Source organism: Entelurus aequoreus, linkage group LG05 (genome assembly GCF_033978785.1).
Source record: "Entelurus aequoreus isolate RoL-2023_Sb linkage group LG05, RoL_Eaeq_v1.1, whole genome shotgun sequence".
In the NCBI taxonomy this organism is placed as follows: domain Eukaryota; kingdom Metazoa; phylum Chordata; class Actinopteri; order Syngnathiformes; family Syngnathidae; genus Entelurus; species Entelurus aequoreus.
Window position 1 is genome coordinate 83,522,962 of NC_084735.1, and position 25,988 is coordinate 83,548,949.

At 43.8% G+C, this 25,988-nt stretch overlaps 1 protein-coding gene across 2 annotated transcripts in view; it reads right to left on the reverse strand.

The window, feature by feature from the left end:
* Window positions 1–379: 379 nt before the first annotated feature.
* ttc3 (tetratricopeptide repeat domain 3) overlaps window positions 380–25,988 on the reverse strand; it is a 68,917-nt gene continuing 43,308 nt past the window's right edge. For both annotated transcript variants that reach the window (XM_062049082.1, XM_062049080.1), the window contains exons 21-45: window positions 25,060–25,179; window positions 24,872–24,973; window positions 24,721–24,813; window positions 24,563–24,630; window positions 22,623–22,771; window positions 22,224–22,544; window positions 20,658–20,924; window positions 20,521–20,558; window positions 19,181–19,234; window positions 19,033–19,100; window positions 18,809–18,964; window positions 17,296–17,815; window positions 15,762–15,830; window positions 15,527–15,676; window positions 15,316–15,455; window positions 15,170–15,238; window positions 15,006–15,102; window positions 10,198–10,301; window positions 10,059–10,137; window positions 8,640–8,735; window positions 4,349–4,485; window positions 4,166–4,280; window positions 3,982–4,098; window positions 3,824–3,916; window positions 380–601 (exon numbers count right to left, since the gene is read on the reverse strand). In XM_062049082.1, the coding sequence (XP_061905066.1) occupies window positions 494–601; window positions 3,824–3,916; window positions 3,982–4,098; window positions 4,166–4,280; window positions 4,349–4,485; window positions 8,640–8,735; window positions 10,059–10,137; window positions 10,198–10,301; window positions 15,006–15,102; window positions 15,170–15,238; window positions 15,316–15,455; window positions 15,527–15,676; window positions 15,762–15,830; window positions 17,296–17,815; window positions 18,809–18,964; window positions 19,033–19,100; window positions 19,181–19,234; window positions 20,521–20,558; window positions 20,658–20,924; window positions 22,224–22,544; window positions 22,623–22,771; window positions 24,563–24,630; window positions 24,721–24,813; window positions 24,872–24,973; window positions 25,060–25,179 (3,330 nt within the window). In that variant the 3' untranslated portion in view covers window positions 380–493. The remainder of the gene's footprint in view (window positions 602–3,823; window positions 3,917–3,981; window positions 4,099–4,165; window positions 4,281–4,348; window positions 4,486–8,639; window positions 8,736–10,058; window positions 10,138–10,197; window positions 10,302–15,005; window positions 15,103–15,169; window positions 15,239–15,315; window positions 15,456–15,526; window positions 15,677–15,761; window positions 15,831–17,295; window positions 17,816–18,808; window positions 18,965–19,032; window positions 19,101–19,180; window positions 19,235–20,520; window positions 20,559–20,657; window positions 20,925–22,223; window positions 22,545–22,622; window positions 22,772–24,562; window positions 24,631–24,720; window positions 24,814–24,871; window positions 24,974–25,059; window positions 25,180–25,988) is intronic.

A 25,988-nucleotide genomic window follows, 5' to 3' on the forward strand; every position in this document is an offset into this window, starting at 1 on the left:
GATTATTATTATTATTTTTTAAATCAGAAGTAATTTGTTCTAGAGTTGCTAACAGTTTTAAGTCCAATCAGTTTTATTTTAGATGTAAAATTAACCAGTGAGTACAACTCACCTTTACATTGACCTGATCCCTGAGCATATTAACACACATTTCAGGTTAACAGAACAGGTCAAGAAGCACATGCTCCCAAAATAAATTGCATGATTAATCTGCGTTGATATGACTGCAACATTTTTTTGTGATTAATCGCATGCGTCAACTTGTTGAATTTGAAAGCCCTAATACACACGTGTGAGTGTGCGTGTATATAAAACATTCCCAATAAAAAAAGGATCTTGTTGGAGGATTTCTGTGGAGAAAAATGACAGACAAGCCAACTACACCTTAACCTGGCTTTTATTAGTCATGAATTGGTATTTCAATTACATAAAAGTTGGCCTTGAAAGTTAAACAGTAAAACAAGGGGGGGAAAAAAAAGAAAAGATAATGACATCACGGGGCTTGGCGTCTCCTACCAACCAGCAGAGGGAAGTCGCTCATCAAAGTGTGCTTCCTGCAGGTGGGACAGTTGCTCGTCTCCTTCAGCCACAGCATGATGCACTGAAACAAAAGATTGTCATTTACAGTACGCATCTTTTTAAAAGCAATAAAAGTACACACATTTTTGAACAGCGCCACGTTTCAGACGACGCCAGGGATCGCCCGCCACATTTCAAACGCCGCGGATCGCCCGCCACGTTTCAGACGACGCCAGGGATCGCCCGCCACATTTCAAACGCCGCGGATCGCCCGCCACGTTTCAGACGACGCCAGGGATCGCCCGCCACATTTCAGACGCCGCGGATCGCCCGCCATGTTTCAGACGACGCCGCGGATCGCCCGCCACACTTCAGACGACGCCGCGGATCGCCCGCCACACTTCAGAGGACGCCACGGATCGCCCGCCACGGATCGCCCGCCACGGATCGCCCGCCACGGATCGCCCGCCACGCATCGCCCGCCACGCATCGCCCGCCACGGATCGCCCGCCACGGATCGCCCGCCACGGATCGCCCGCCACGTCTCAGAGGACGCCACGGATCGCCCGCCACGTCTCAGACGACGCCAGGGATCGCCCGCCAGGGATCGCCCGCCACGTCTCAGACGACGCCAGGGATCGCCCGCCACATTTCAGACGCCGCGGATCGCCCGCCATGTTTCAGACGACGCCGCGGATCGCCCGCCACACTTCAGAGGACGCCACGGATCGCCCGCCACGGATCGCCCGCCACGGATCGCCCGCCACGGATCGCCCGCCACGGATCGCCCGCCACGGATCGCCCGCCACGTCTCAGAGGACGCCACGGATCGCCCGCCACGTCTCAGACGACGCCAGGGATCGCCCGCCAGGGATCGCCCGCCACGTCTCAGACGACGCCAGGGATCGCCCGCCACGTCTCTGACGACGCCAGGGATCGCCCGCCACGTCTCTGACGACGCCAGGGGTCGCCCGCCACGTCTGACGACGCCAGGGGTCGCCCGCCACGTCTGACGACGCCAGGGATCGGCCGCCACGTTTCAGACGACGCCGCGGATCGCCCGCCACACTTCAGACGACGCCGCGGATCGCCCGCCACACTTCAAAGGACGCCACGGATCGCCCGCCACGTTTCAGACGACGCCAGGGATCGCCCGCCACATTTCAGACGCCGCGGATCGCCCGCCATGTTTCAGACGACGCCGCGGATCGCCCGCCACACTTCAGACGACGCCGCGGATCGCCCGCCACACTTCAGAGGACGCCACGGATCGCCCGCCACGGATCGCCCGCCACGGATCGCCCGCCACGCATCGCCCGCCACGCATCGCCCGCCACGGATCGCCCGCCACGGATCGCCCGCCACGTCTCAGAGGACGCCACGGATCGCCCGCCACGTCTCAGACGACGCCAGGGATCGCCCGCCAGGGATCGCCCGCCACGTCTCAGACGACGCCAGGGATCGCCCGCCACATTTCAGACGCCGCGGATCGCCCGCCATGTTTCAGACGACGCCGCGGATCGCCCGCCACACTTCAGAGGACGCCACGGATCGCCCGCCACGGATCGCCCGCCACGGATCGCCCGCCACGGATCGCCCGCCACGGATCGCCCGCCACGGATCGCCCGCCACGGATCGCCCGCCACGGATCGCCCGCCACGGATCGCCCGCCACGTCTCAGAGGACGCCACGGATCGCCCGCCACGTCTCAGACGACGCCAGGGATCGCCCGCCAGGGATCGCCCGCCAGGGATCGCCCGCCACGTCTCAGACGACGCCAGGGATCGCCCGCCACGTCTCTGACGACGCCAGGGATCGCCCGCCACGTCTCTGACGACGCCAGGGGTCGCCCGCCACGTCTGACGACGCCAGGGATCGGCCGCCACGTTTCAGACGACGCCGCGGATCGCCCGCCACACTTCAGACGACGCCGCGGATCGCCCGCCACACTTCAGAGGACGCCACGGATCGCCCGCCACGGATCGCCCGCCACGGATCGCCCGCCACGGATCGCCCGCCACGGATCGCCCGCCACGGATCGCCCGCCACGGATCGCCCGCCACGGATCGCCCGCCACGGATCGCCCGCCACGTCTCAGAGGACGCCACGGATCGCCCGCCACGTCTCAGACAACGCCAGGGATCGCCCGCCAGGGATCGCCCGCCACGTCTCAGACGACGCCAGGGGTCGCCCGCCACGTCTCTGACGACGCCAGGGGTCGCCCGCCACGTCTGACGACGCCAGGGATCGCCCGCCACGTTTCAGACGACGCCAGGGATCGCCCGCCACGTTTCAGAGGACGCCACGGATCGCCCGCCACGTTTCAGAGGACGCCACGGATCGCCCGCCACGTCTCAGACGACGCCAGGGATCGCCGCCACGTCTCTGACGACGCCAGGGATCGCCCGCCACGTTTCAGACGACGCAAGGGATCGCCCGCCACGTTTCAGACGACGGCAGGGATCGCCCGCCACGTTTCAGACGACGGCAGGGATCGCCCGCCACGTTTCAGACGACGCCAGGGATCGCCCGCCACGCTTCAGACGACGCCAGGGATCGCCCGCCACGTTTCAGACGACGCCAGGGATCGCCCGCCACGTTTCAGACGACGCCAGGGATCGCCCGCCACGTTTCAGACGACGCCAGGGTTCGCCCGCCACACTTCAGACGACGCCGTGGATCGCCCGCCACACTTCAGACGACGCCGTGGATCGCCCGCCACACTTCAGACGACGCCGTGGATCGCCCGCCACACTTCAGACGACGCCGTGGATCGCCCGCCACACTTCAGACGACGCCGCGGACCGCCCGCCACGTCTCAGACGACGCCGCGGACCGCACGCCACGTCTCAGACGACGCCGCGGATCGCCCGCCACGTCTCAGACGACGCCGCGGACCGCACGCCACGTCTCAGACGACGCCGCGGATCGCCCGCCACGTCTCAGACGACGCCACGGATCGCCTGCCACGGATCGCCCGCCACGGATCGCCCGCCACGTCTCAGACAACGCCACGGATAGCCCGCCACATCTCAGACGACGCCACGGATCGCCCGCCACGTCTCAGACGACGCCACGGATCGCCCGCCACGTCTCAGACGACGCCACGGATAGCCCGACACGTCTCAGACGACGCCATGGATCACTCAAGGCTGCAATATCCGTATTGTATCTGAACACCCCTAGTTTTTCCACAAGGCGACAGATTATAAATATTTTTAACAAGTCTACAAATGGTACGTGTTTTCACCAATGGTGCCAGGAGCGCCAGTCAAAGCAAGAAAGAGGATGGACTTCCACTCACCTTCTTATGAAAGCCGTGTCTGCACTCCAGAACACAGTGGTCCGCTGGGTGGATGTCTTCCTGACAGATGACACAAGGGTCCTCCAAGTTCAGCTGCAATCAGACACGCACAAATATAAGACAGACTGTGTTGTGAGGCACCCTCGTTTGGGACTCACCACAGTGGTGTCCTGTGTGTTTTGGGGCTGAACCCGCTTCCAGACTGAGGTGTTGGAGTCCCCCTCAGCACCTCCTAGCTCTGTTGTCTTAGATGCAGCACCGGATTTGAGCTTCTCCTGAAAAGACACACACAGTCAGATTTACAATTTAAGGTCTCAGATGAATATTAAGACTAAGGGGGACCTGGTGTTTGAGGATCAACTCGCTCACACCGCTGACCACCTCCTGCCAGCCCATGCCGTTAAGACTGCCACCATTGGATGAACGCAGGTCCTTAAAAAACCTCATGAAGTCGGACCTTAAAAACGACAAAAACTTATAGATCATTGACAACTTTAAACTATTTTTCAAATCAGCTTGTATCACCTGGTGTAGTTGGGGAAAACGGTGGCCAGGCGCTCCATGGCCTTGTCAAACACTGTGTTGCTCGCAGCCGACGCGGGTTTGGCCGGGTTGCGAGTCTCGGCGGAGGCCATGCTCAGGGCAGCCATGTCGGTAGAAAGCTGCAACGTTCACATGAACTCTTTAAACAATCGGCCATGTTGGACACCGCACGACATCAAGTATTGTTTAAAATTGGAGTGCAGTGTACAGATACTGTTAAGACTAGAGATGTCCGATAATGGCTTTTTTGCCGAAATCCGATATTGTCCAACTCTTAATTACCGATTCCGATATCAACCGATACCGATATATACAGTCGTGGAATTCACACATTATTATGCCTAATTTTGTTGTGATGCCCCGCTGGATGCATTAAACAATGTAACAAGGTTTTCCAAAATAAATCAACTCAAGTTATGGAAAAAAAAATGCCAACATGGCACTGCCATATTTATAATTGAAGTCACAAAGTTTTTTTTGTTTTTTTTTAACATGCCTCAAAACAGCAGCTTGGAATTTGGGATATGCTCTCCCTGAGAGAGCATGAGGAGGTTGAGGTGGGCGGGGTTGGGGGCGGGGGTAGTATATTGTAGCGTCCCGGAAGAGTTAGTGCTGCAAGGGGTTCTGGGTATTTGTTCTGTTGTGTTAATGTTGTGTTACGGTGCGGATGTTCTCCCGAAATATGTTTGTCATTCTTGTTTGGTGTGGGTTCACAGTGTGGCGCACATTTGTAACAGTGTTAAAGTTGTTTATACGGCTACCCTCAGTGTGACCTGTATGGCTGTTGACCAAGTATGCCTTGCATTCACTTGTGTGTGTGTGAAAAGCCATAGATATTATGTGACTGGGCCGGCACGCAAAGGAAGTGTCTTTGGTTTATTGGCGCTCTGTACTTCTCCCTACGTCTGTGTACACAGCCGCGTTTTAAAAGGTCATAAATTGTACTTTTTGAAACCCATACCGATCATTTTGAAACCGATACCGATAATTTCCGATTAAAGCATTTATCGGCCGATAATATCGGCAGTCCGATATTATCGGCCGATTATTATTTTTAAAACCAGAGTGGGGCAAATAATAATAATAGTAATAATAATAATAATAATGGATTAGATTTATATAGCGCTTTTCTAGACACTCAAAGCGCTTCACAGAGAAGTGAGAACCCATCATTCATTCACACCTGGTGGTGGTAAGCTACCTTCATAGCCACAGCTGCCCTGGGGTAGACTGACAGAAGCGTGGCTGCCAGTTTGCGCCTACGGCCCTTCCGACCACCACCAATCATTCATTCATTCACCAGTGTGAGTGGCACTGGGGGCAAGGGTGAAGTCTCCTGCCCAAGGACACAACGGCAGCGATTTGGATGTCAAGAGGCGGGGAGCGAACCTGCAACCCTCAGGTTTCTGGCCATGCCGCCCCTTGCCTTATTATAAATATCTGTCTGTGACCTTTGTCATTTTAAATCATGGGTGTCAAACTCTGGCCCGCCGTGTAATTTCACTTGGCCTGTGAGGTGATATCAAATTAACACTAGAGCTGGCCCGTCGATTATATACAGCGGCGGTGCCGCGGTACACCGTTAATTCTCATACTTGCCAAACCTCCCGGGAGACTCCCAAATTTCAGTGCCCCTCCCGAGAATTGTAACGTCCCCCTTTCACCCAGTCCAAAGACGTTTAATTTATCAAGAATACATTTTTTTGTTATTCGTCAGAAGAAAGCGGAAGTTGCAAAGCAAGGTTGGTTGCAAGAACAAAATCACTGGCTCTCTGGTAACCGAGCAACGCAGGAAGTGATCACTGATCAGTGGGCGTGACACGCTAAAAGCCAAATCAGGTAACAGTATAAACTATCAAGTTTGGTATCGCTATCTTTTTGTCTTGCGGTTGATTCTTTACATGGAGTGAGAAGAGAAAGTAAAATTAAGTGCTGCAGAGAGCAAAGAAATTGTTGATAAAACAGGACAATTCACCTCGACAGTATAAAACGGACTGTAGTCAGATCAATGTGGTCTGTAAATGATGCAAGGCGCTCGTCCTCACCAGGTTAACTTTAATTTAAGTTAAAGTACCAATGATAGTCACACACACACTAGGTGTGGTGAAATGTGTCCTCTGCATTTGACCCATCCCCTTGTTTCCCCCCTGGGAGGTGAGGGGAGCAGCGGTGGCCGCGCCCGGGAATAATTTTTGGTGATTTAACCCCCAATTCCAACCCTTGATGCTGAGTGCCAAGCAGGGAGGTAATGGGTCCCATTTTCATAGTCTTTGGTATGACTCGGCCGGGGTTTGAACTTACAACCTACCGATCTCAGGGTGGACACTCTAACCACTAATACCACACCACCTTAGTCGCGCTCACCCTTTAGAGCACAACTGTAACTTCTTGGCACTAAACCTTCAGAAAATAGTTCAGATTTCTCCAAGTTTACGTGCTTTGCACTATTTTGTTAAACACTTCTTACAGATTCCTTATTTTTGCACCTTAATTTTAAGAGGTTATTGTTAAGTGTTCAATATGACTTTAGAATTTTGATTACATTGATTGTTTTCCACGCTTGTGTTGACATTTCCGTTCTGCCTTGATAGCTGAGGGGAATATAATCAGAGGAAGGCTACATTTTAAATAAAAATGTTTACATGTAATATATTTTTCCCCTGGTCCTTATTTTTGATAGGTCATAATAAATATAAAATACCGATAGACTGATATGAACCCCTTATATCATGATACAGTTTTCAGCCAAATAGCCCAGGCTCTATTATTTGCAATGATAGCTTCACACAGATGTGTGTGTGGACTAGGGTTGGGCAATATATATCGATATACCGCGGGTTTGTCTCCGTTCGATATAGAAAATGACTATATCGTGATATTCGAGTATACGTTCTCACGCATTTGCTTTTAGCTGCAGGCATTACACTACAGGCTCTTCTCACTCTTTCTAGTCTCTCCTTCTCACAGAGACGTAAACAAGCGCACCTTCTTACATACGTATACGCCCTCGCGCAGCAGAGAGGTAGCAGCATGGGTAACGTTAGCTGTGGTGCGAGTGGTAATACAAGAGAAAGAAGGTGCGAATCTGGTAACAAATGAAGGAAGAATTAATTCCCAAGAAAAACAGCAGGGGGTCCATCGTCTGGCGGTGGTTTGGCTTCAAGCGGGAATATGTCGAACAGACAACCGTAATTTGTCAAGTGTGGGGCAAAAGCGTTGCTACAAAAAGTAGCATTACTGCTAATATGTAGCATCATTTGAAAAGTCACCTGCTAGAGAATGAAGAGTGCTTACTCCGCATGTGAACATCTCCGTTCGGTGCCACACCCACTAAATGCAGAGGCAACCATTTCCACATCAACACCGTATGAAAAAAATAGTCAACAACAGAAGGAGATAACGTCCGCCCGAACCTACCACATAGCGAAGGACATACACTATTTGATTTACTATTATGCAGCTCATTTTTATTTGACACTTATTGAAATATCTTGTGTGACATCATGCACAAAAGTGCACTTTATTTGTTTTAAACTATTGTAGTGGCGTTCTGTACAAAAAGTGCACTTTAAGTTAGTGTTGTTTTGATTTGTCATCTTAGTGAGATCATGCACAAAAGTGCACTAATAGCTTGTTTTAAAATGTCTCTGACAATCTTGCACTTTGTTTTGAAATGACATGAATGTTTGTGCCACTGCTTAATAACTGTTTAATAAATACACTTTTGGTCAATTGACTTAGTTGTGATTTCCCTCTCTGCATGAAAGTTTAAAATGAGCATATATTAATGCAGTATGAAGAAGAATGTTTTAATGTAGACACATAGAATCATCATACTGCTGTGATTATATGCATCAAGTGTTCATTCAAGGTAAGGCAAAATATCGCGATATATATCGTGTATCGTGATATGGCCTAAAAATATCGAGATATTAAAAAAGGCCATATCGCCCAGTCCTAGTGTGGACATGAGCTTATTATTAGTGTGATAGCTACTGATCTGATATCATTCAACATTTTCCTCATAATTCCTCTGCTATCTGACTATAATCGCTCTTTCGTAATGTTCATTCATTCCAGTCACTGCTGTTGTGCCTAAGAGCAGCGCTCCTTAAGAGGATAGTTGTCGTGTGTTGAAATCGCGTATGTGATACACAAATTTCAACTATGAATAGCATGTCTAATAGGCAGCGGGCCAATAACCCAAGTAAACAAGCAGAGAGTGTGTCACAACAACTGACGCTCGTGACGTGGTCCTCACGCCGCATCTTACCATGGAGACCTGAGGTTCAGGCTGACCGCTGTTCGAAAGCACGTCTTTGGCCCTTTTGCCACTTTTGACTTGCTCCGTTTGCTCCTTGTACTGCGTCTGTGGACACAAAAGGGTCACTCGCTGCTTGCTAATTCGCACACAAGACATTATCGGCTAACACTTAAAGGCCTACTTAAAGCCACTACTACCGACCACGCAGTCTGATAGTTTATATATCAATGATGAAATCTTAATATTGCAACACATGCCAATACGGCCGGGTTAGATTAGTAAAGTGCAATTTTAAATTTCCCGCGAAATATTCTGCTGAAAACGTCTCGGTATGACGTTTGCGCGTGACGTCACGGATTGTAGCGGACATTTTGGGACACCATTGTGGCCAGCTATTAAGTCGTCTGTTTTCATCGCAAAATTCCACAGTATTCTGGACATCTGCGTTGGTGAATCTTTTGCAATTTGTTTAATGAACAATAACGACGGCAAAGAAGAAAGCTGTAGGTGGGAAGCGGTGTATTAGCGGACGGCTGCAGCAACACAAACACGTAGCCGGCGTTTCATTGTTTACATTCCCGAAATATGACAGTCAAGCTTTACCATTGGCCTGTGGAGAACTGGGACAACAGAGACTCTTACCAGGAGGACTTTGAGTTGGATAGCAGACACGCTACCGTGAGTACGCAGCTGCGGCTTCCAAACATTTGATCGCTTGCCCGTACGTGTGTGCCGCTATGTGCATGTCACGTACGTAACTTTGGGGAAATATATGTGCTGTATGAACTTTGCGGAGGTGAACGGTACTTTGGGCTGTGGGATTGAGTGTGTTGTGCGGGTGTTTGATTTGTATTGGCGGGTTATATGGACGGGAGGGGGGAGGTGTTTGTTATGCGGGATTAATTGGCGGCATATTAAATATAAGCCTGGTTGTGTTGTGACTAATAGAGTATATATATGTCTTGTGTTTATTTACTGTTTTAAGTCATTCCCAGCTGAATATCAGGTCCCACCCGCCTCTCACACCATCTTCCCTATCTGAATCGCTTCCACTGCCCTCTAATCCTTCACTCTCACTTTCCTCATCCACAAATCTTTCATCCTAGCTCAAATTAATGGGGTAATCGTCGCTTTCTTGGTCCGAATCGCTCTCGCTGCTGGTGGCCATGATTGTAAACAATGTGCAGATGCGAGGAGCTCCACAACCTGTGACGTCACGCTACTTCCGGTACAGGCAAGGCTTTTTTATCAGCAACCAAAAGTTGCAAACTTTATCGTCGATGTTCTATACTAAATCCTTTCAGCAAAAATATGACAATATCGCGAAATGATCAAGTATGACACATAGAATAGACCTGCTATCCCCGTTTAAATAAGAAAATCTCATTTCAGTAGGCCTTTAACAGCTTTCACTCAGAATGCGCGAACCTCTACTGTGGCGATTTTCTTTTCCAGGTCTTGCACGTTGGTTCTCCAGGTTTGTCTGTTCGTTTCCAGCGATGGAAACCTGCCAGAGGGAAAATCCATGAAGTTTCCTGATTTTACAGATGTGACTTGTGCATCTTACCGCTGCACATTTTCATCCAGCTTGCCCAGCAGCGCCTTGGCTTCCGCCAGCTGACGGTGGAGGCTGTGCAGACGCTGATCCCGACTGCTCTCCAAGATGCACAACTGGCAGGGCAAAAATCATCATCATGTCCACAGGGCCTCAACTCAAATCATATACAGTGGAATCCTGATTGACGAACCCCTTTATTTGCGTCGATTTACACATTTTTAGATGGAGCCAAGTATGCCTCTGTGTGCAAACCATGTGTCTGTGTACCAACGCTTCATTCACTCATTCATTCATTTTGTGTCGCGCCTGAAGGCAAAAAGCAGGGCGCAGCATTGTTGCAGAGGCGCTGCCCTCCACGTCACTTGCTGCCCAGTAAACACTGGTAGTCACTTCTCAGGGCTTCAGCATGTGTGCTTGTTCTGTGTTTTTTCACGAGTTTTGTCCATTTTGCTAACTTAATATGAGTTCCGAAAATTCAACAAACCAGTGTGGAAAGGAGGGAATCTCTGTGGAGTTAAAAAAAAATAAAAAAAAAATAAATAAAGTATTGGCGAGGAGCAGAGGTGGGTAGTAACGCGCTACATTTACTATGTTACATCTACCGGTACTTGAGTAACTTTTGGGATAAATTGTACTTCTAAGAGTAGTTTAAATGCAACATACTTTTACTTGAGTATATTTATAGAGAAGAAACGCTACTTTTACTCCGCTCCATTTATCTACATTCAGCTCGCTACTCGCTACTGATTTTTATCGATCTGTTAATGCACGCTTTGTTTGTTTTGGTTTTGTCAGACAGACCTTCAAAGTAGGATCTATCGCATGCCTGCGTTTCACCAATCAAATACAACTAACTGGTGACGTTTGACTCCGTTTCACCAATCAAACAGAGCCAGGCGGTCAAATGACCGCCTGGTCATGTGACCGCCGCTGACAAAACAACAACAACCTTAAGCTTACGTGAACTCAACGTCAAATTTGAGGAAGCACATCGCGGTAAGTAACGTTAGTTGATATTTTGGCTGTCACCGTAGGCTGATGTTAGCTTCCGTGCTATAAATCACTGTCAAATGTACATCGTGTGGGGACATTTATTAACGCACTGCAGCCTCATAGACAGACAGAGACACACACACACACACACACACACACACTCACGCATGCAAACACCAATCAGAAGTGCACAGTGTGTTCTCAGTTTATGGTTTGCGTAAAGGCTAACTTGTTATTTTCCTTTGTAATCTCTGCCTACTGAGCCTATGGTGCTGTTAAGTTATTGTGGCTCAATTTGCCTTAATTTTTTTTATGTTAATGTATCATTATTTAATATATATTATTGTTTTAGTTCCTTGAATTCCTTCTAAGTCTATCTGATAGCTCAGTTACAGCTCTTTTTATTACCAAATATGTGTTATATGTTTTTATGTCGCACGTTTGCACCAAGAAAAATTCCTAGTTTGTGAACCCGTTCTCAAACAATGGCAATAAAACTATTCTGATTCTGATTAAGAGATATTCCTGGCTCTGAATTTGCTCATTGCTATTCTTATGTTTTTGTGCATTATTTGTTGCCGTCATCATTAAACGAACAGGTTACTCATCAGTTACTCAGTACTTGAGTAGTTTTTTCACAACATACTTTTTACTTTTACTCAAGTAAATATTTGGGTGACTACTCCTTACTTTTACTTGAGTAATAAATCTCTAAAGTAACAGTACCTTTACTTGAGTAGAATTTCTGGCTACTCTACCCACCTCTGGCGAGGAGTACATTAAAGGCGCTCACAATCTTCATATAGAAGAATTGACTAAGCAGGCTTCGTACGACAGCAAGTTTTAATTTTGATGAGACTGGACTTTTCAGTAAAAATGTGCCAGAGCAGACTTATTTCACAGCAGAGGACAAGACACTACCTCTCATTCCAATGCACGTCTTTCAAGACACTCACACGCGAGGTCGGAACCCATTATTGATTTTTAAATTTTTTCTTATGTATAAATTTGCTTCACTATACACATTTTCGACTTACAAACCCTTCAGGTACCAATTACGTTTGTAAATCGAGGTTCCACTGTAACTTGCGGTTATTAGCAATGGATAACTTCTTTTTACAGTTGAAAGAGTTACTATGTGATTAACGGTTTTATGATGGCAACAGTTTGACCCTAGAACTAGAGATGGGAATGGAAAACCGGTTCTACTTCTAGTGTATCAATTCCTTGGAATCGCTTATCATTAAAAAAAATAAAAATGGATGGATGGATTCTCTTATGGATTCCTGCAGGTGGGGATGATGGCATTATGCAACGTGCGTAGTGATGTCAGACAACGTGGCGCTCAGGCCATGGAATCACTCCAAAGTTTGGCTATATTTTACAAAAAAACATTGCAAAAGCGCTACTTGTAATCAAAAAGAGGACATACACACGATATTCTGAAACATTTGAACACACAGCATGAGAGATTCTGACAGGCTCCAAGGCAGGCAGTACTAGCTCCAGTTCATGTCTGCCGCTAGACAAATGTCACCGAGCAGTGACTAAATTTGTGCTCAAAGGCTTTCATCCATTTTGCACAGTAGACGTTCCTGATTTTTGGTAGGCAAATGTTTAATTACAGTCAGAGCAAAGCTGCAAGTTTTCCTCCCACCAGGTTTTCACAGTCATTGCATTATACAGGTGAAACTCGAAAATGTTTATGTCTATGAATGTTCTCATTCATCCAGGCCATTGTCATCTCAGGGCTTTCAATCGATGGCAACTGGACTGCTTGGTCCGTCTTGGAAGACGTTTCGCCGCTCATCAGAGTACGTAGGCTTCATCAGTTCGTGCTCATAGACTTAGATTGGTCAGATCTAGTCCAGCAGCTGGTGCTAAAACCACCGATATTTATACTCCAAAAACCAGGAGGGTGTGTCTGGGCAAGGATGGTTAGGCCCTATTGTAGTGACAAAAACAACTATTTTAATGCAAACTAACAGTCCGAACGGTCAAAGCCAATGACAGTCGAAGTGTAATTGACCCTCTTTAGCATTGAGTTACTGTGTGGTAGAACGATCGCTGTGGATCGACTGCTACCAGTCCAAGATAGTCGAAATCCCCCGTGTGAGCATTCCATTCAGTTGTAAACAAAAGGCACAAATGGCATCCTGGTCCCCTTCTGTGACCAAAATGATTCCAACTCCTGTTATTTGTTGGAGGCTAAATTGCAGAGTCTTTTAGGAATGGTTGAAGGGACAGTGTTGTATGTGGGAGATAGGCGGTGTCGCAGACCACCACCTCTGTTCAGGGATGGTTTTCCCCAACCTTGACATAGATGGCTTCCCTCACTCCTGTTTCATACCATCCCGTCCTCCCTGTCCAGAATCTGTACTTATCAGTGAAACGTCTTCCAAGACAAACCAAGGAGTCCAGCTGCGATCGATCATAAATGTTTAATATTGTGTAAAACTCCATTCATGTCAGCAATTCAAACTTCAAATGTGAAAATAGATATGTTATATTAACTCATTACATGCAGGGTGAGGTATGTCAAGCCTTTTGTCTGTTCATGAATGTATAGACTGTATTTATATTATTCACATGTGAATAATGCTGTATAATAGACTGTATTTATATTATTCACATGTGAATAATGCTGTATAATAGACTGTATTTATATTATTCAGATGTGAATAATGCTGTATAATAGACTATGTATATTATTCACATGTGAATAATGCTGTATAATAGACTGTATTTATATTATTCAGATGTGAATAATGCTGTATAATAGACTGTATGTATATTATTCACATGTGAATAATGCTGTATAATAGACTGTATGTATATTATTCACATGTGAATAATGCTGTATAATAAACTGTATTTATATTATTCACGTGTGAATAATGCTGTATAATAGACTGTATTTATATTATTCACATGTGAATAACGCTGTATAACAGACTGGATTTATATTATTCACATGTGAATAACGCTGTATAATAGACTGTATTTATATTATTCACATGTGAATAACGCTGTATAAGAGACTGGACTTATATTATTCACATGTGAATAATTCTGTATAATAGACTGGATTTATATTATTCACATGTGAAAAATGCTGTACAATAGACTGGATTTATATTATTCACATGTGAATAATGGTGTATAATAGACTGGATTTATATTATTCGCATGTAAAAAATACCTACCGGTAAGTGTTTGTTTATTGTGAGCGAACTGTAGTGCTGAATTTCCCCCAGGGTACAATAAAGTACTTTCTATTCTATTCTATTCTAATGAACATGCCTAACTGTTTTTAAAACCCCACATTTATCCAGATTCTCAATTCAAGGTTTTCATAAAATGTAAGTCATAACCATCTAAATTATAATAAAGGCTTGACATATGTCACTTTGCATGTAATGAGTTTGTTATTATCACGTTATTAAATGTTACATTCTTGTGGACTTTTTACATGGTTTATATTGTTAAATTCTACAGAATAATATTTACTCCTTACATATATATTTTTTTAAAGTTATATTTTTCTACGCTACGTGTGTGCCTCCTAAGACCTCACTATTGGCTTTGTAAGGTCAGGTTACCTCTAAACTAAACAAATGCTAATCCACCTTTTTCTCCCCCAAACAAGAATCGATAAGAGAACCGTTAGGCAAAATCTAAAGTGGAATCGGAAACTGAAAAATCTTATGAATTCCCATCTCTATCCAGAACAAATAAATCGTATTTCTAAAAGGAAAACAGTTTTTTGCAGTCTGAACCTTTTTTGGGGGAATGAAGACAAATGTGGCTGACGTGGGTTTTACCTGAGCAGTAAGGTACCGCTTGTTCGCCATGGCAACAGTGGCTTTGCAGCGCTTGACCTCGTCCTCCAGGCTCACCTTCTCTGCTGCCGACTGATTGCTAGTGGGGAAAAAAGAAGTGCACCATGAAAAAAAACCGCTTCGCCGTGGTAAAAATAGAGACACACCTCAGTTCCAAGAAGGTGTCCAGTTCCTCCTTAAAGCTGGCCTTCTTCTGTCTGATGGTTTTGGTTAGACTGCAAAGTCGACCAAGAAGACGTGTGATGATTGTGCGGACACTTGTCGAAGGCCTTTATCCGTGTGTGCACGTTACCTGGCTTGTTCCTCCACCAGCTGTTCAGTCTCCAGTTTGAGGGCCTTCAGCACCTCCTGGTTAGCCTTCTTCTCCTTCTGGTCCTTCTTGATCTCCTCTTCAAGCTTCTGCTGAAACAGGGTCAACTCTTTGTCCGTAACCTTTAAAAGGGCGATACAGGATTTTAGCGATAAGTCAACGCGGTTGCGCTCGTTGCTGGAGTCCAGCTCACTTGAATATTGACAGTGATCTCCTGGATCTCTCTTTGCAAAGATTCCAGGCCCTCATTGTGCTTCTGCTCCACTTCTTCACGGTCGTTTGCCATTTTATTCATCTTCTCCTTCATTTCGTTAATACATTTGGCCTTTTTGTTGACGTCACCCTGGCATCATGAAGACAGAAGCAAGGCTTTAGAATGTTGAAAAAAAATGTATCTCACTAAAAGAGGCACGGAGAAGAGAACTTACGTGGCAACTCTCGTAACGTTTCAAAGGCTCCGTGTTTATCGCCACGCTGTCAATGATGGCCGGACATGTCTATAAGAATGCGAAACAAAGCGCTTTAAAAAGACAACAATGTTAAGATGTCGATACAGTGGAAGCTCGATTTATTGTTCCAACTTTTCAATTTATGAACCACAGAACAATCAAAAATATACCTTTCATTCATCCATTTTGCACAGGAAGATCGTAGAACGATTATGGCAAAAGTAATCATCACGATTTGGATTAAAATTTAAATCGAAATTCATAATTTGTCATCAATTAAAAAACAAGAGCATTTCTTCTACCACCAAAACAAGTAAAATACTAGTGACAACAATAAATTCAAATAACTATCACAATATAAAAAACTAAATTCAGTTTTTCCTCTTACATTTTCTTAAATTCCGTTGACCTTTTACACTTATTTTACCACCATAGAGTGTGTGCCTTTTGTAATTAATAAAATTGAAAACATTTTACCGTATTTTTCGGAGTATAAGTCGCACTGGCCGAAAATGCATAATAAAGAAGGAAAAAAACATATATAAGTCGCACTGGAGTATAAATTGCATTTTTTGGTGAACTTTATTTGATAAAAGCCAACACCAAGAATAGACATTTGAAAGGCAATTTAAAATAAATAAAGAATAGTGAACAACATGCTGAATAAGTGTACATTATATGAGGCATAAATAACCAACTGAGAACGTGCCTGGTATGTTAACGTAACATATTATGGTAAGAGTCATTCAAATAACTATAACATATAGAACATGCTATACGTTTACCAAACAATCTGTCACTCCTAATCGCTAAATCCCATGAAATCTTATATGTCTAGTCTCTTACGTGAATGATATTATTTGATATATTACGGTAATGTGTTAATTTCACACATAAGTCGCCCCTGAGTATAAGTCGCACCCCTGGCCAAACTATGAAAAAAACTGCGACTTATAGTCCGAAAAATACGGTATATTAGTTTTTAGATAAAACCTTAATTTTTAAAAAGGTGTGGTGGCCACAATCAATTACATGTAGGGCAAACCCTGACATTAATGGCACCTGCATTGCTGATACCGTTTTGGATTCTTAATTATTGTTACAGGGCTGTACGGTGCGACAAATGTACTCGCAAATGCGCTTAAAAATATACTGCGCGACTTAAAAAAAAACAAAAAAAAACCTGTCACACGTGCGAAAGGTGATTTCAACCCTTTTGTATTTTGCTCCTAAAATAATCTCATCCAAATATTTTAAAACGAGAGTAAAATTTTCGCCCATCTGTATAGCATGTTTGAAATAAATTTAAACCATAACCAAATGGACAAATGATTGATCAGTCGTGCTAAAAGCTGTGTGTATGAGGGCTCATGTGTACCTTGTTTGAGCGTTAATAATGTAATTGCGAATATTTAAGACAGTTCATATTGCTACAAAAATCCTGTACTACAAAAAAAAACTGATGCAGCAACACTGCTGTAATGATAACCATAGAAGAAAAAACGGCTCTGACCTGTGTTTCCGAATGTTTCACTGCCACGATTTCTTCAGTGGGGGTTGCATTTGATTCACTTGAATAGGAGTAGGTTTCCCAAGTATCCTCCTTCTCAGCAGCATAAAGCTCCATCCAGTCGAAGTCGTCAAGGGAGAACTTTGGGTCGTCCCAATAACTGACCTGGCCTCTGCTGACAGGGCGTAAGAGGTCGTCTGTCCCGACAGGTAAATGATTAGTGGGTGAAGGATAAGGGTCAACGCTATAAGGATGTGGCTCCTCAGTCTGTGGCGATGAGATTATATAAGGGCCCTCCAGGGGGTGCTGCTGCTGCTGCTGCTGCAGGCTGACCGCATGCTTGGCCAGGCCGACACACTTCCCTATCTTTATGAAGCGAAGAGACTCCAAAAGGAAGGCCTCAAAACCGCCTGCCTTGTCAATCTTGGCGTGAGCCATCGGCGGGAAGGTTTCCATCTCGTTGATCAACAGGGGGCTGTCTGGGAGCAGGGGGCCGTGTCCTTCCAAAATTTGTGCAAAGTAGCTGCATGGGTGGAGACAGAGATATATATATATATTTTTTTTTTACAAGGCAAATAGTTTATCACCACATTTAAAATGGTCCCAAAAGAAAAAGGGACTTTTGACTGATGTTCTGTTTGTCGCGCCAAACGTCTATCATGTCACTCGCTCCACTTTCTAAAGTTGTTTTCTTCCTCATGAGGGCAATACCACCTCTGACCCTCCCTGTCAGAATAATTGTATATAAGTTATCACACAACTTGTTTGCTTGCAGTTCAGGTTACTATCGTGGTTACTATCCATTTGGGCTCACAAAGCTGTCTTTGATCTTATCAAGCAAAAGGCGGACAGCTAGCAAATCTCCACTGTGTGCGATGAAATGCGCCGTAGAGGTGTCGGTTTCTCAGATCTGGACAGCCACGGGAAGGGCCTTATATGAGCAGAGAGGGGGCAAACCTGACACCGCTCCAAGCACCTTTTGTTTCAACTGTTTATGACCCAGTGCAGCTGCTGCATAATGAGACCTCTCCCCTTAGAAGCAACTGCAGCTATGTAATCAGGGAATGCCCAAATAAATGGGGAGGCGTGGAACTTTTTCCTCAGAGCGTGGGGTGACACTGTACGAGGGTGCAGGTCCACGCGCTCTCCTCATGAGCTAAATTGAATCCTGTCTCTGTTTGATTCCTTGCTTCTTGTCTTGTTTAATAGACAGTTCGGTGTTTTAACCTGACACTCCCCCAGCTAGATGAGTGCACTGCATTACAGCCATAAGACGGTTTTGTACTGAAACATTTTAGATTTTAAAAAAAAAAGGCATGCTTCGTTACACACAAAACAAAACCCTGCTGTGAGTCAGCTGTTGTAACGCTACGTTGTTGTGATATATGGCATCTATTACGTACAAACAGCTCCTTAGCATTAAAGCTACAGACACACAAAACAGTGTTCCTGGATATCATCAAGGCTCTATTTGTAAAAGTAAAAATAGGACCATTAAAACCTTGCTGGAACTTACTCATACATATTCTCCTCCGTGGGATCGGGGTTGTTGTCCAAAAGCTTTTTTAGGTCCGTCTTGTGACTGGGGCCGTTATATTGGTCCTCAAACTCGGCCACCTCCGCTTGGAGGTGGCTGGGAATTCGGAACGGTTCACTGGGTTGGAGGTAATATCTGTGGACGGTTAAAGCAGAGCAGTGTCATGAACACACAGAGCAGCGCTGGACAAAGAGCAAACCTACATGGGATTTTCTTGGTCGCCATGGTCTATGGGTGCAAAACTCTGCTGCCCGGACCAAACAGGAAGACCCTAAAGAGGGACATTTAAAGTCAATTTACTGGAGATGAAAACGTGTGTTGCTCGGCAACAAAACAAATTTAAATTCTCACGTTTAGCCCTTTCTTTCTCTTCCGGCCTGGATTCTTAACACTGACAGGATAACTCTGAAATGAGACATTTAATAGGTCAGTTTCCCTTTCAATGACTAAAACTTGGTGCCACACTTCATATAGGACCTGTGTGAATTGCCCCCCCCCCTTATTGCAAATATCAAAATAAAACCGCCATCCGTTTGTGTTGTAAAAATTTTCGTTTGTGCCGTTGCGGGTTTGAAGTTATTCTAAAATACATTTTCTGACCGACGTCATGCAGCCCCCACACCGTCTCATAATCTCCCCAAACCTGTGCCGATCGTTGTGCTGCAACAATATTTTGTCGATCATAGTTTTGATGTTATCAATGGTTTATTATTCGTAACCAGCCCCCCAACTTTGTCGAAACCTATCCCAAACCTTTGTTGCAACAATAGGTTTTACATTTTCATAACCAGCTCCCCCATTGTGTCACATTTGTTTGTGCTACAAACAATTTTTGTCTATTTCAGGTTTTATGTTAGCGTGTTATTCATAACCAATCCCCATAACATAAAAACTACAATAGACAAAGAAAAATTGCAGCACAAACAAATAGGACAAGTTTGGGGAAATTTTGACAAGGCGGAGTAGGGGGGCTGGTTATGAATAATAATGACAAAAATATATATAATGTTAGACATACAATTTTTGCATCGCAAACAAATGGGACACATTCAGAGCGATTTTGACATGGTGGGGGGCTGGTCATGAAAAACAGCATATTAATGTAAAAACAAACATTTTAAAATGAAAACTAATAGAATTGTTTGTTTTTAAATGTTTGACATATTTTGTAATCACATTTCATATCAATCACACCATATTGAAATATGGTTTTATACTTGTGAGTGTTGATGACACAGCTTTGCATCAGTTGATATTCTAGTTTCAAGCATGTTTTACTCAATATAGGTCATCACATCTCAGCAACAAGCTGTAATATCTTACGGAGATAATTTAGGACCAAAACCCTTAAAACAAGTAAAACACTAACATAAAATCTGCTTAGTGAGAAGAATTATCCTATCAGACAGAAAATAAGCAAATATAACCCTTATTTGAGATATTTAATCTTACTTAGATTTCAGTTTTTGCAGTGTGGTTATGAAAAACACGTTAACATAACAACTGAAATAGACAAACGCGAGAATCTGAAAAACAAATTGCAAAAAAACAGAAAGCGCAGTTTCACCCATCCACACACACTGAAGCTGGGGTATTTAAATAATAAAATGCTTTAAAAACACGCGTTTTTAAAATCTCCGTATTTGTTTGGACATGGGCGAAGTTAAACTAATGTCTCCTGGATGTCTTACATTTTGATCTGACTTTTTTAGAACTGAATAATGTCCATCTGAAAAAAGAAAAAGAAAAAAGAGAGAGTTAAAGGTTAAAAATGTGAAGACAGGATAAAAAAGAAAATACAATATTTTGTGTGGTGATAAATACATACCAATCATATCAAAATATTCATTCAGTAAAAGGTTACATGTGACACTGTCCTTAAGCTCCGCCAGAGTCCAGATAAAGAGTCTCATCTTATGCGGCGCAGCCCATTCCAAGTATTTACTGAGGCCGTTCTTTGTAATAAACTCTTGGCTGGTGACCACACTTTCAGAAATCGTCTCCCGCAGAGGAGCAAACGTCAACAGGAGAGTCAAGTCCCAATCTTCCATTTGGTGGGCGTTTCGCTCAATGAAAGACTTTGCAGCGTTCAGATCTTCAAAATTTGAAAAATGCAATCAGCAGGCTAGGCATATCCACAAATCTCAATTATATCATTTCTTTAAAAGCACCATTTTATGTCTTGTATTGCACTCGCTGCACTTTAAAAGGGGAACTGCACTTTTTTTTTTTTGCCCATCATTCGCCTATCACATGTTTTTTTTTTTTTAGTGCATTTTAAGTCGTAAAATACGACAAGTACAAGGTGGCTAACAATGCAGCTAATGGGAGTACTCTTTACAAAAAAGCGCCAACAATACTCCACTTACATCTCAAAACTTGATTATAAGTATTAGCGATATTGGTATTACAATCGCTAATGCAGAGAAACTATTTTTAACTAGCTTATGTTTCTATATTGGGATATTGAGCCAGGGAGCGGCTGCATCGCCTCTAAATTGGTAAAAGTTCATTCTAGATTATAAATCATGCCTCTCACCTGGATAGTAGAAAGTTTTGACTATAAACCGAGAAGTTTGTCAAATTTGACATCCAATTTCAAACCAAACATGGTGAGAAAGACACAAAAGGACGCTCGTTCGTGACACTATTTTACCGGTAATTCTTTGTGAGAATTTGATTAATTCTTTATCTAAACGGGAAGATATGAACATCCCGTCAGCCGGTATCCCAGTGAGAGCAGACATTGTGCAGCAAGTAATTTATAGTTTGTATTTCTTGTTTAACACTTAGCAATACTGCTACAAGATGCTTAGTGTTTCATTAAAAACTTGTAGCTCATCCTCCTTACATTCAGGCTCAAAAATATAAGTTTCTGATCATCATTTGTCTCAAAGTAGTCTTTGTTGTCTCATGAAGTCTGCCATGATTGGTAGTGGTGTTGTTGAAGGGAAAATTTAACTTTGTGATGCATCTGAAATTAATAAGTTATGTATTACGTTTAAAATAAGCAAAATATGTAAATATTACATATTATGAATGTGCCGGTTACTACATTACATATATACTTACAGCGTGTATATAAAACGATGGAGGCTTTTGGATGTTTAAAGTGCTTTACAGGCGGAATAGCACGATTCCAAATTGGTTAGCGAACTCAGCTAGGGTTTATTTACAATTTAGAATGCATTAAAAAAAATACACGTGTTCTTGTCTTACATAAGGATTGTGAATGTTAGACAAAGTTCCCCCAAAAAAAGTGCAGGTTCCCCTTTAACACTATTGTGTGTAAGCCTTTTTTTAAATTATGTATTGCAGCTGCATTGCACTTCAATCCAAGGCAAATTTTCCTCTAGGACAATTAAGTTATTCTGATCAGTCCAACTAAACAAACCTGCATCGTTGAGATGGCCCGCCCACTGACTGAGCTCCACGCTGATACCGAAAGACTTGGAAAGCAGCTCGATGAAGACGCGAGCCCAAACACGATTCTTCCTCTCCAGCAGCAGCTCCACGGCCTGATCCAGCGTCTCCAGCTGCGCCTCTTGCCAGTTGAGCATCTTTGTGGCTAGCTGGTTCCCTCGCGCCGAGTCCAGCTCCAGCCAGGGCCTAAGATAGGTGCTCAGAGTCGACACGGAGAGGCCTTTTTCCTGACGGAGCAGCTGCATCATCTGGCAGACCTGAACGAGGATTCGATCCCCGTAAAGCAACCAGGCTGTCGACACGAGGAGGAAAAATTATTATAGTCGTTAACCTAAAGTCAGCATGCTACTTTGTAGGTGTGCAACTCTACCTTTCTGCTGGCTTTGTAGTACAGAGTTGTTGTTTTTGGCCGGAAGAATATCTTCACTAATACCGGTAGTCACGTTCTCTTCACACAACTGCTTATTATTATTAATATTCTTAGTCTTCAGTTGACTCTCCTCCTTGGACTTTTTCACTCTAAAATAGAAGATGTTTTTAATTACAGCGGAAGCAGTTGACTTCTACACAAGCAGGTTATCGACATAAGCTAACCTCTGCCAGAGACTTAACAGACAAGGAATATTTTTTGTTAGTTCCAGTTGGAATGGCTAATAAGCACACCGTGCAACATCTACAGTGTATAGACCTCTGGTAAGGTAAGTTGCACAGTTGGTTTGCTTGTATTGATGTTGACGTAAACACTAATCTGCTTTTTGCAAAAGCACGATGATGATAGAGCTAATACAACACATGTCGCAGTTAACAGACCGACTTGCCAGTGTGAAGTTCCAAGTACAGCTAGTTTTTGAGTAATGTGTAGATTACCAATTGACATTATGGCAAATGACTTTCAGATTAAGTCTTAGGAGCAAAAATACAAATTTCAGTCATCTATTGGATCCCTTAAAAGGGGAACTGCACTTTTTGGGGAATTTTGCCTATCGTTCAATCATTATGAGAGACAAGAGGTTTTTTTTTGCATTGCAACATATCAAAATCGTCTCATTCGTAGTGGCTAGCAATACAGCTAATGGGAGCAATAATTTCTACCATTAAATCACTTTAAAAATGCATTTAAAACCCGTCAATACTTCATTTATGTTCTGTAACCTGTATAATAACCAAACTGTAGAGACATTGTTATTGTAAGAGCGAACAGAGAACAATTTTTTCTAGCATTGTAACACATCGGCATGCTTCGGTATTAGCCTTAAAGCCTAGCTAAGGAAAGATAAGATAGCGTCTACAACAACACTAAATGCGCGAATTTGTAACGCACAACACTGCGATAAGACACCAATCTGTACAGACTGAGAAACATGATCGTATTACAGTATCTGTTAAGTATTAGCCCACATTTCATGTTTTGTTTGTACACAACTAACTCGTATGTACTGTAGTTGTAACACGCAAGACATGCTGTGTGTATCATGATCGATTTTTTAGTGACTCGCTCAAACAGTTGTGCATTTGGTCCAGCTGGCCTGGGGCGTTTTTTCCAGTTTAGTTTGGGTAAGCATTCCATTTATGTCGAAACAGCTAGTCTCCAAGTTCCAAATTTATAGTGTTAAGTTACTTTCGCCTCACTCTCTCGGCTTCTGCCTCTTCCAACGTCTCACTATTCTTTCGCGCTGGCTTCTACAAGTTCATCCTCAGTATCTTCGGCTTCTAAAAGATACGGTTGTGGATCCTCACTTGTGCAAAAATAGTCTTCTTTGTGGTCTGTTATCGATTCTGCCACGATTAGAACACGCTGGCGTTTGTTTCCGGAAGTAGGAACACATTTGTTGCCAGAAGTCAGACGTGTGCTGCTATGGAAACAGAAATAAATGCGCTGAAGAAATCCGTCCTGGCATTGATACAAATGATCATAATACGGTAAATATATTACAGATTACATGTTGCTATGGACGTGTCTGTTACTACATTATATATAGACTGGAAGTGTGTATATTAGACGTTACAGAAGGATTTTGAAGTTGTTTTAGAGGGCTTTGAAGTCTACAACGATGACTCCCATTACCCGCATTTTCCAAGCGTTTTTTTTGTTTTGTTTTTTAAAATCATCTGTAAAATCCTTACAAAAAAGGGTGTGTGTTCTTGTCTCGTATAATTATTGTGAACAATAGGCAAAATTCCCCCTCCAAAAAAGCAATCCCCACACTATTTTATAAAGACTTGAAAAGATGTCTGGTGGACATAAACAGATTCCACCGTGTTATCAAACATTAGCAGTCAGTTGAGAACAATGTCGAAGAACCAGCTCACCTAATAGAACACTTCTGATTGACTTTTGGCTTCTTCTGCGTCTGTGGCTTTGGGATGTCTCTTTCAAACTGACAGGACAAGCAAGATGCTGGCGTCAATGTAAAGAACTAAAAGCATCGCTCCAATTGCAACTCCTGTCCACCAGAGAGGACACTTACCTTACATTTCACCAGGCCTGTCGGGTCTACAATTTTGATACTACAGACTTGACCAAAACAATCTGGAGTCCGACAAGGCTGTTCCAAAAAATCCTAAAAGAAAAAAAGTGTGTTGAGAACTTTCCCCGCGGGATCCTGTAATGACGGTTACCTTTTCGTTCTTTTCAAAGGACAACAAGGTCTTAAATGTTTTCCAGCAAGCAGAATGGTATTCAATCAGACACTGCTGGTTGCACTTTATCTGAATGAAGCCCTGATGGTTCCAAAAAAAAAAAAAAGGGAGCATCAGACCTTTTTACACGCTCTAAAAAGGCCTTTCTTCAAATGGCTGCCACTTACTTTAAAATCCGGGTCAGTGAAGTAAATGTTTTTGGAGGAGCTCATGCATTTCCCAAGTCGACAAGTGGCATCGGGAATAGGGGGAAATTTGCATAAAGCTATAGAATCCTCCAGAAGTTTCTATAAAAACAAGAAAATACAATCAATTTGAAAAGGAGACCTGAATACTTAGTTATCGTGTATAAGCCAATAAATGACTATTGTCATTCATTGTGCTGCATCCGCATGTACTTTAAATAAATGTTTTGCTACGTCTCTATTCACTTTAAATATTGATTGTGCTACATCTACAGTACATGCACTGTGAATATCATTTGGGCTACATCTACAGTACATGCATTGTGAATACTATTTGGGCTATGTCTGCATGCGCTTTAAATATTGATAGTGCCAAGTCTGCATGCGCCTTAAATATTGATTGTGCTATGTCTGCATGTTTTTTACATATCAAATGTGCTAAGTCTGCACGCGCTTTAAATATAGATTCTGCTACGTCTGCATGCGTTTTAAATATATAGATTCTGCTACATCTATAAATGCTTTAAATATCGATTCTGCTACGTCTGCATGCGCTTTAAACATAATTTGTGCTACACCTACTTTGCATGGGCTTAAAATATTTGTGTTACACCTACATGCGTCTTAAATATGGATTGTGCTATGTCTGCATGTGTTTTACATATCAAATGTGCTAAGTCTGCACGCGCTTTAAATATAGATTGTGCTATGTCTGCATGTGTTTTACATATATAGATTCTGCTACATCTATAAATGCTTTAAATATTGATTCTGCCACGTCTGCATGCGCTTTAAACATAATTTGTGCTACACCTACTTTGCATGGGCTTAAAATATTTGTGTTACACCTACATGCGTCTTAAATATCAATTGTGCTATAACTACAGTACAGGCCAAAAGTTTGGACACCT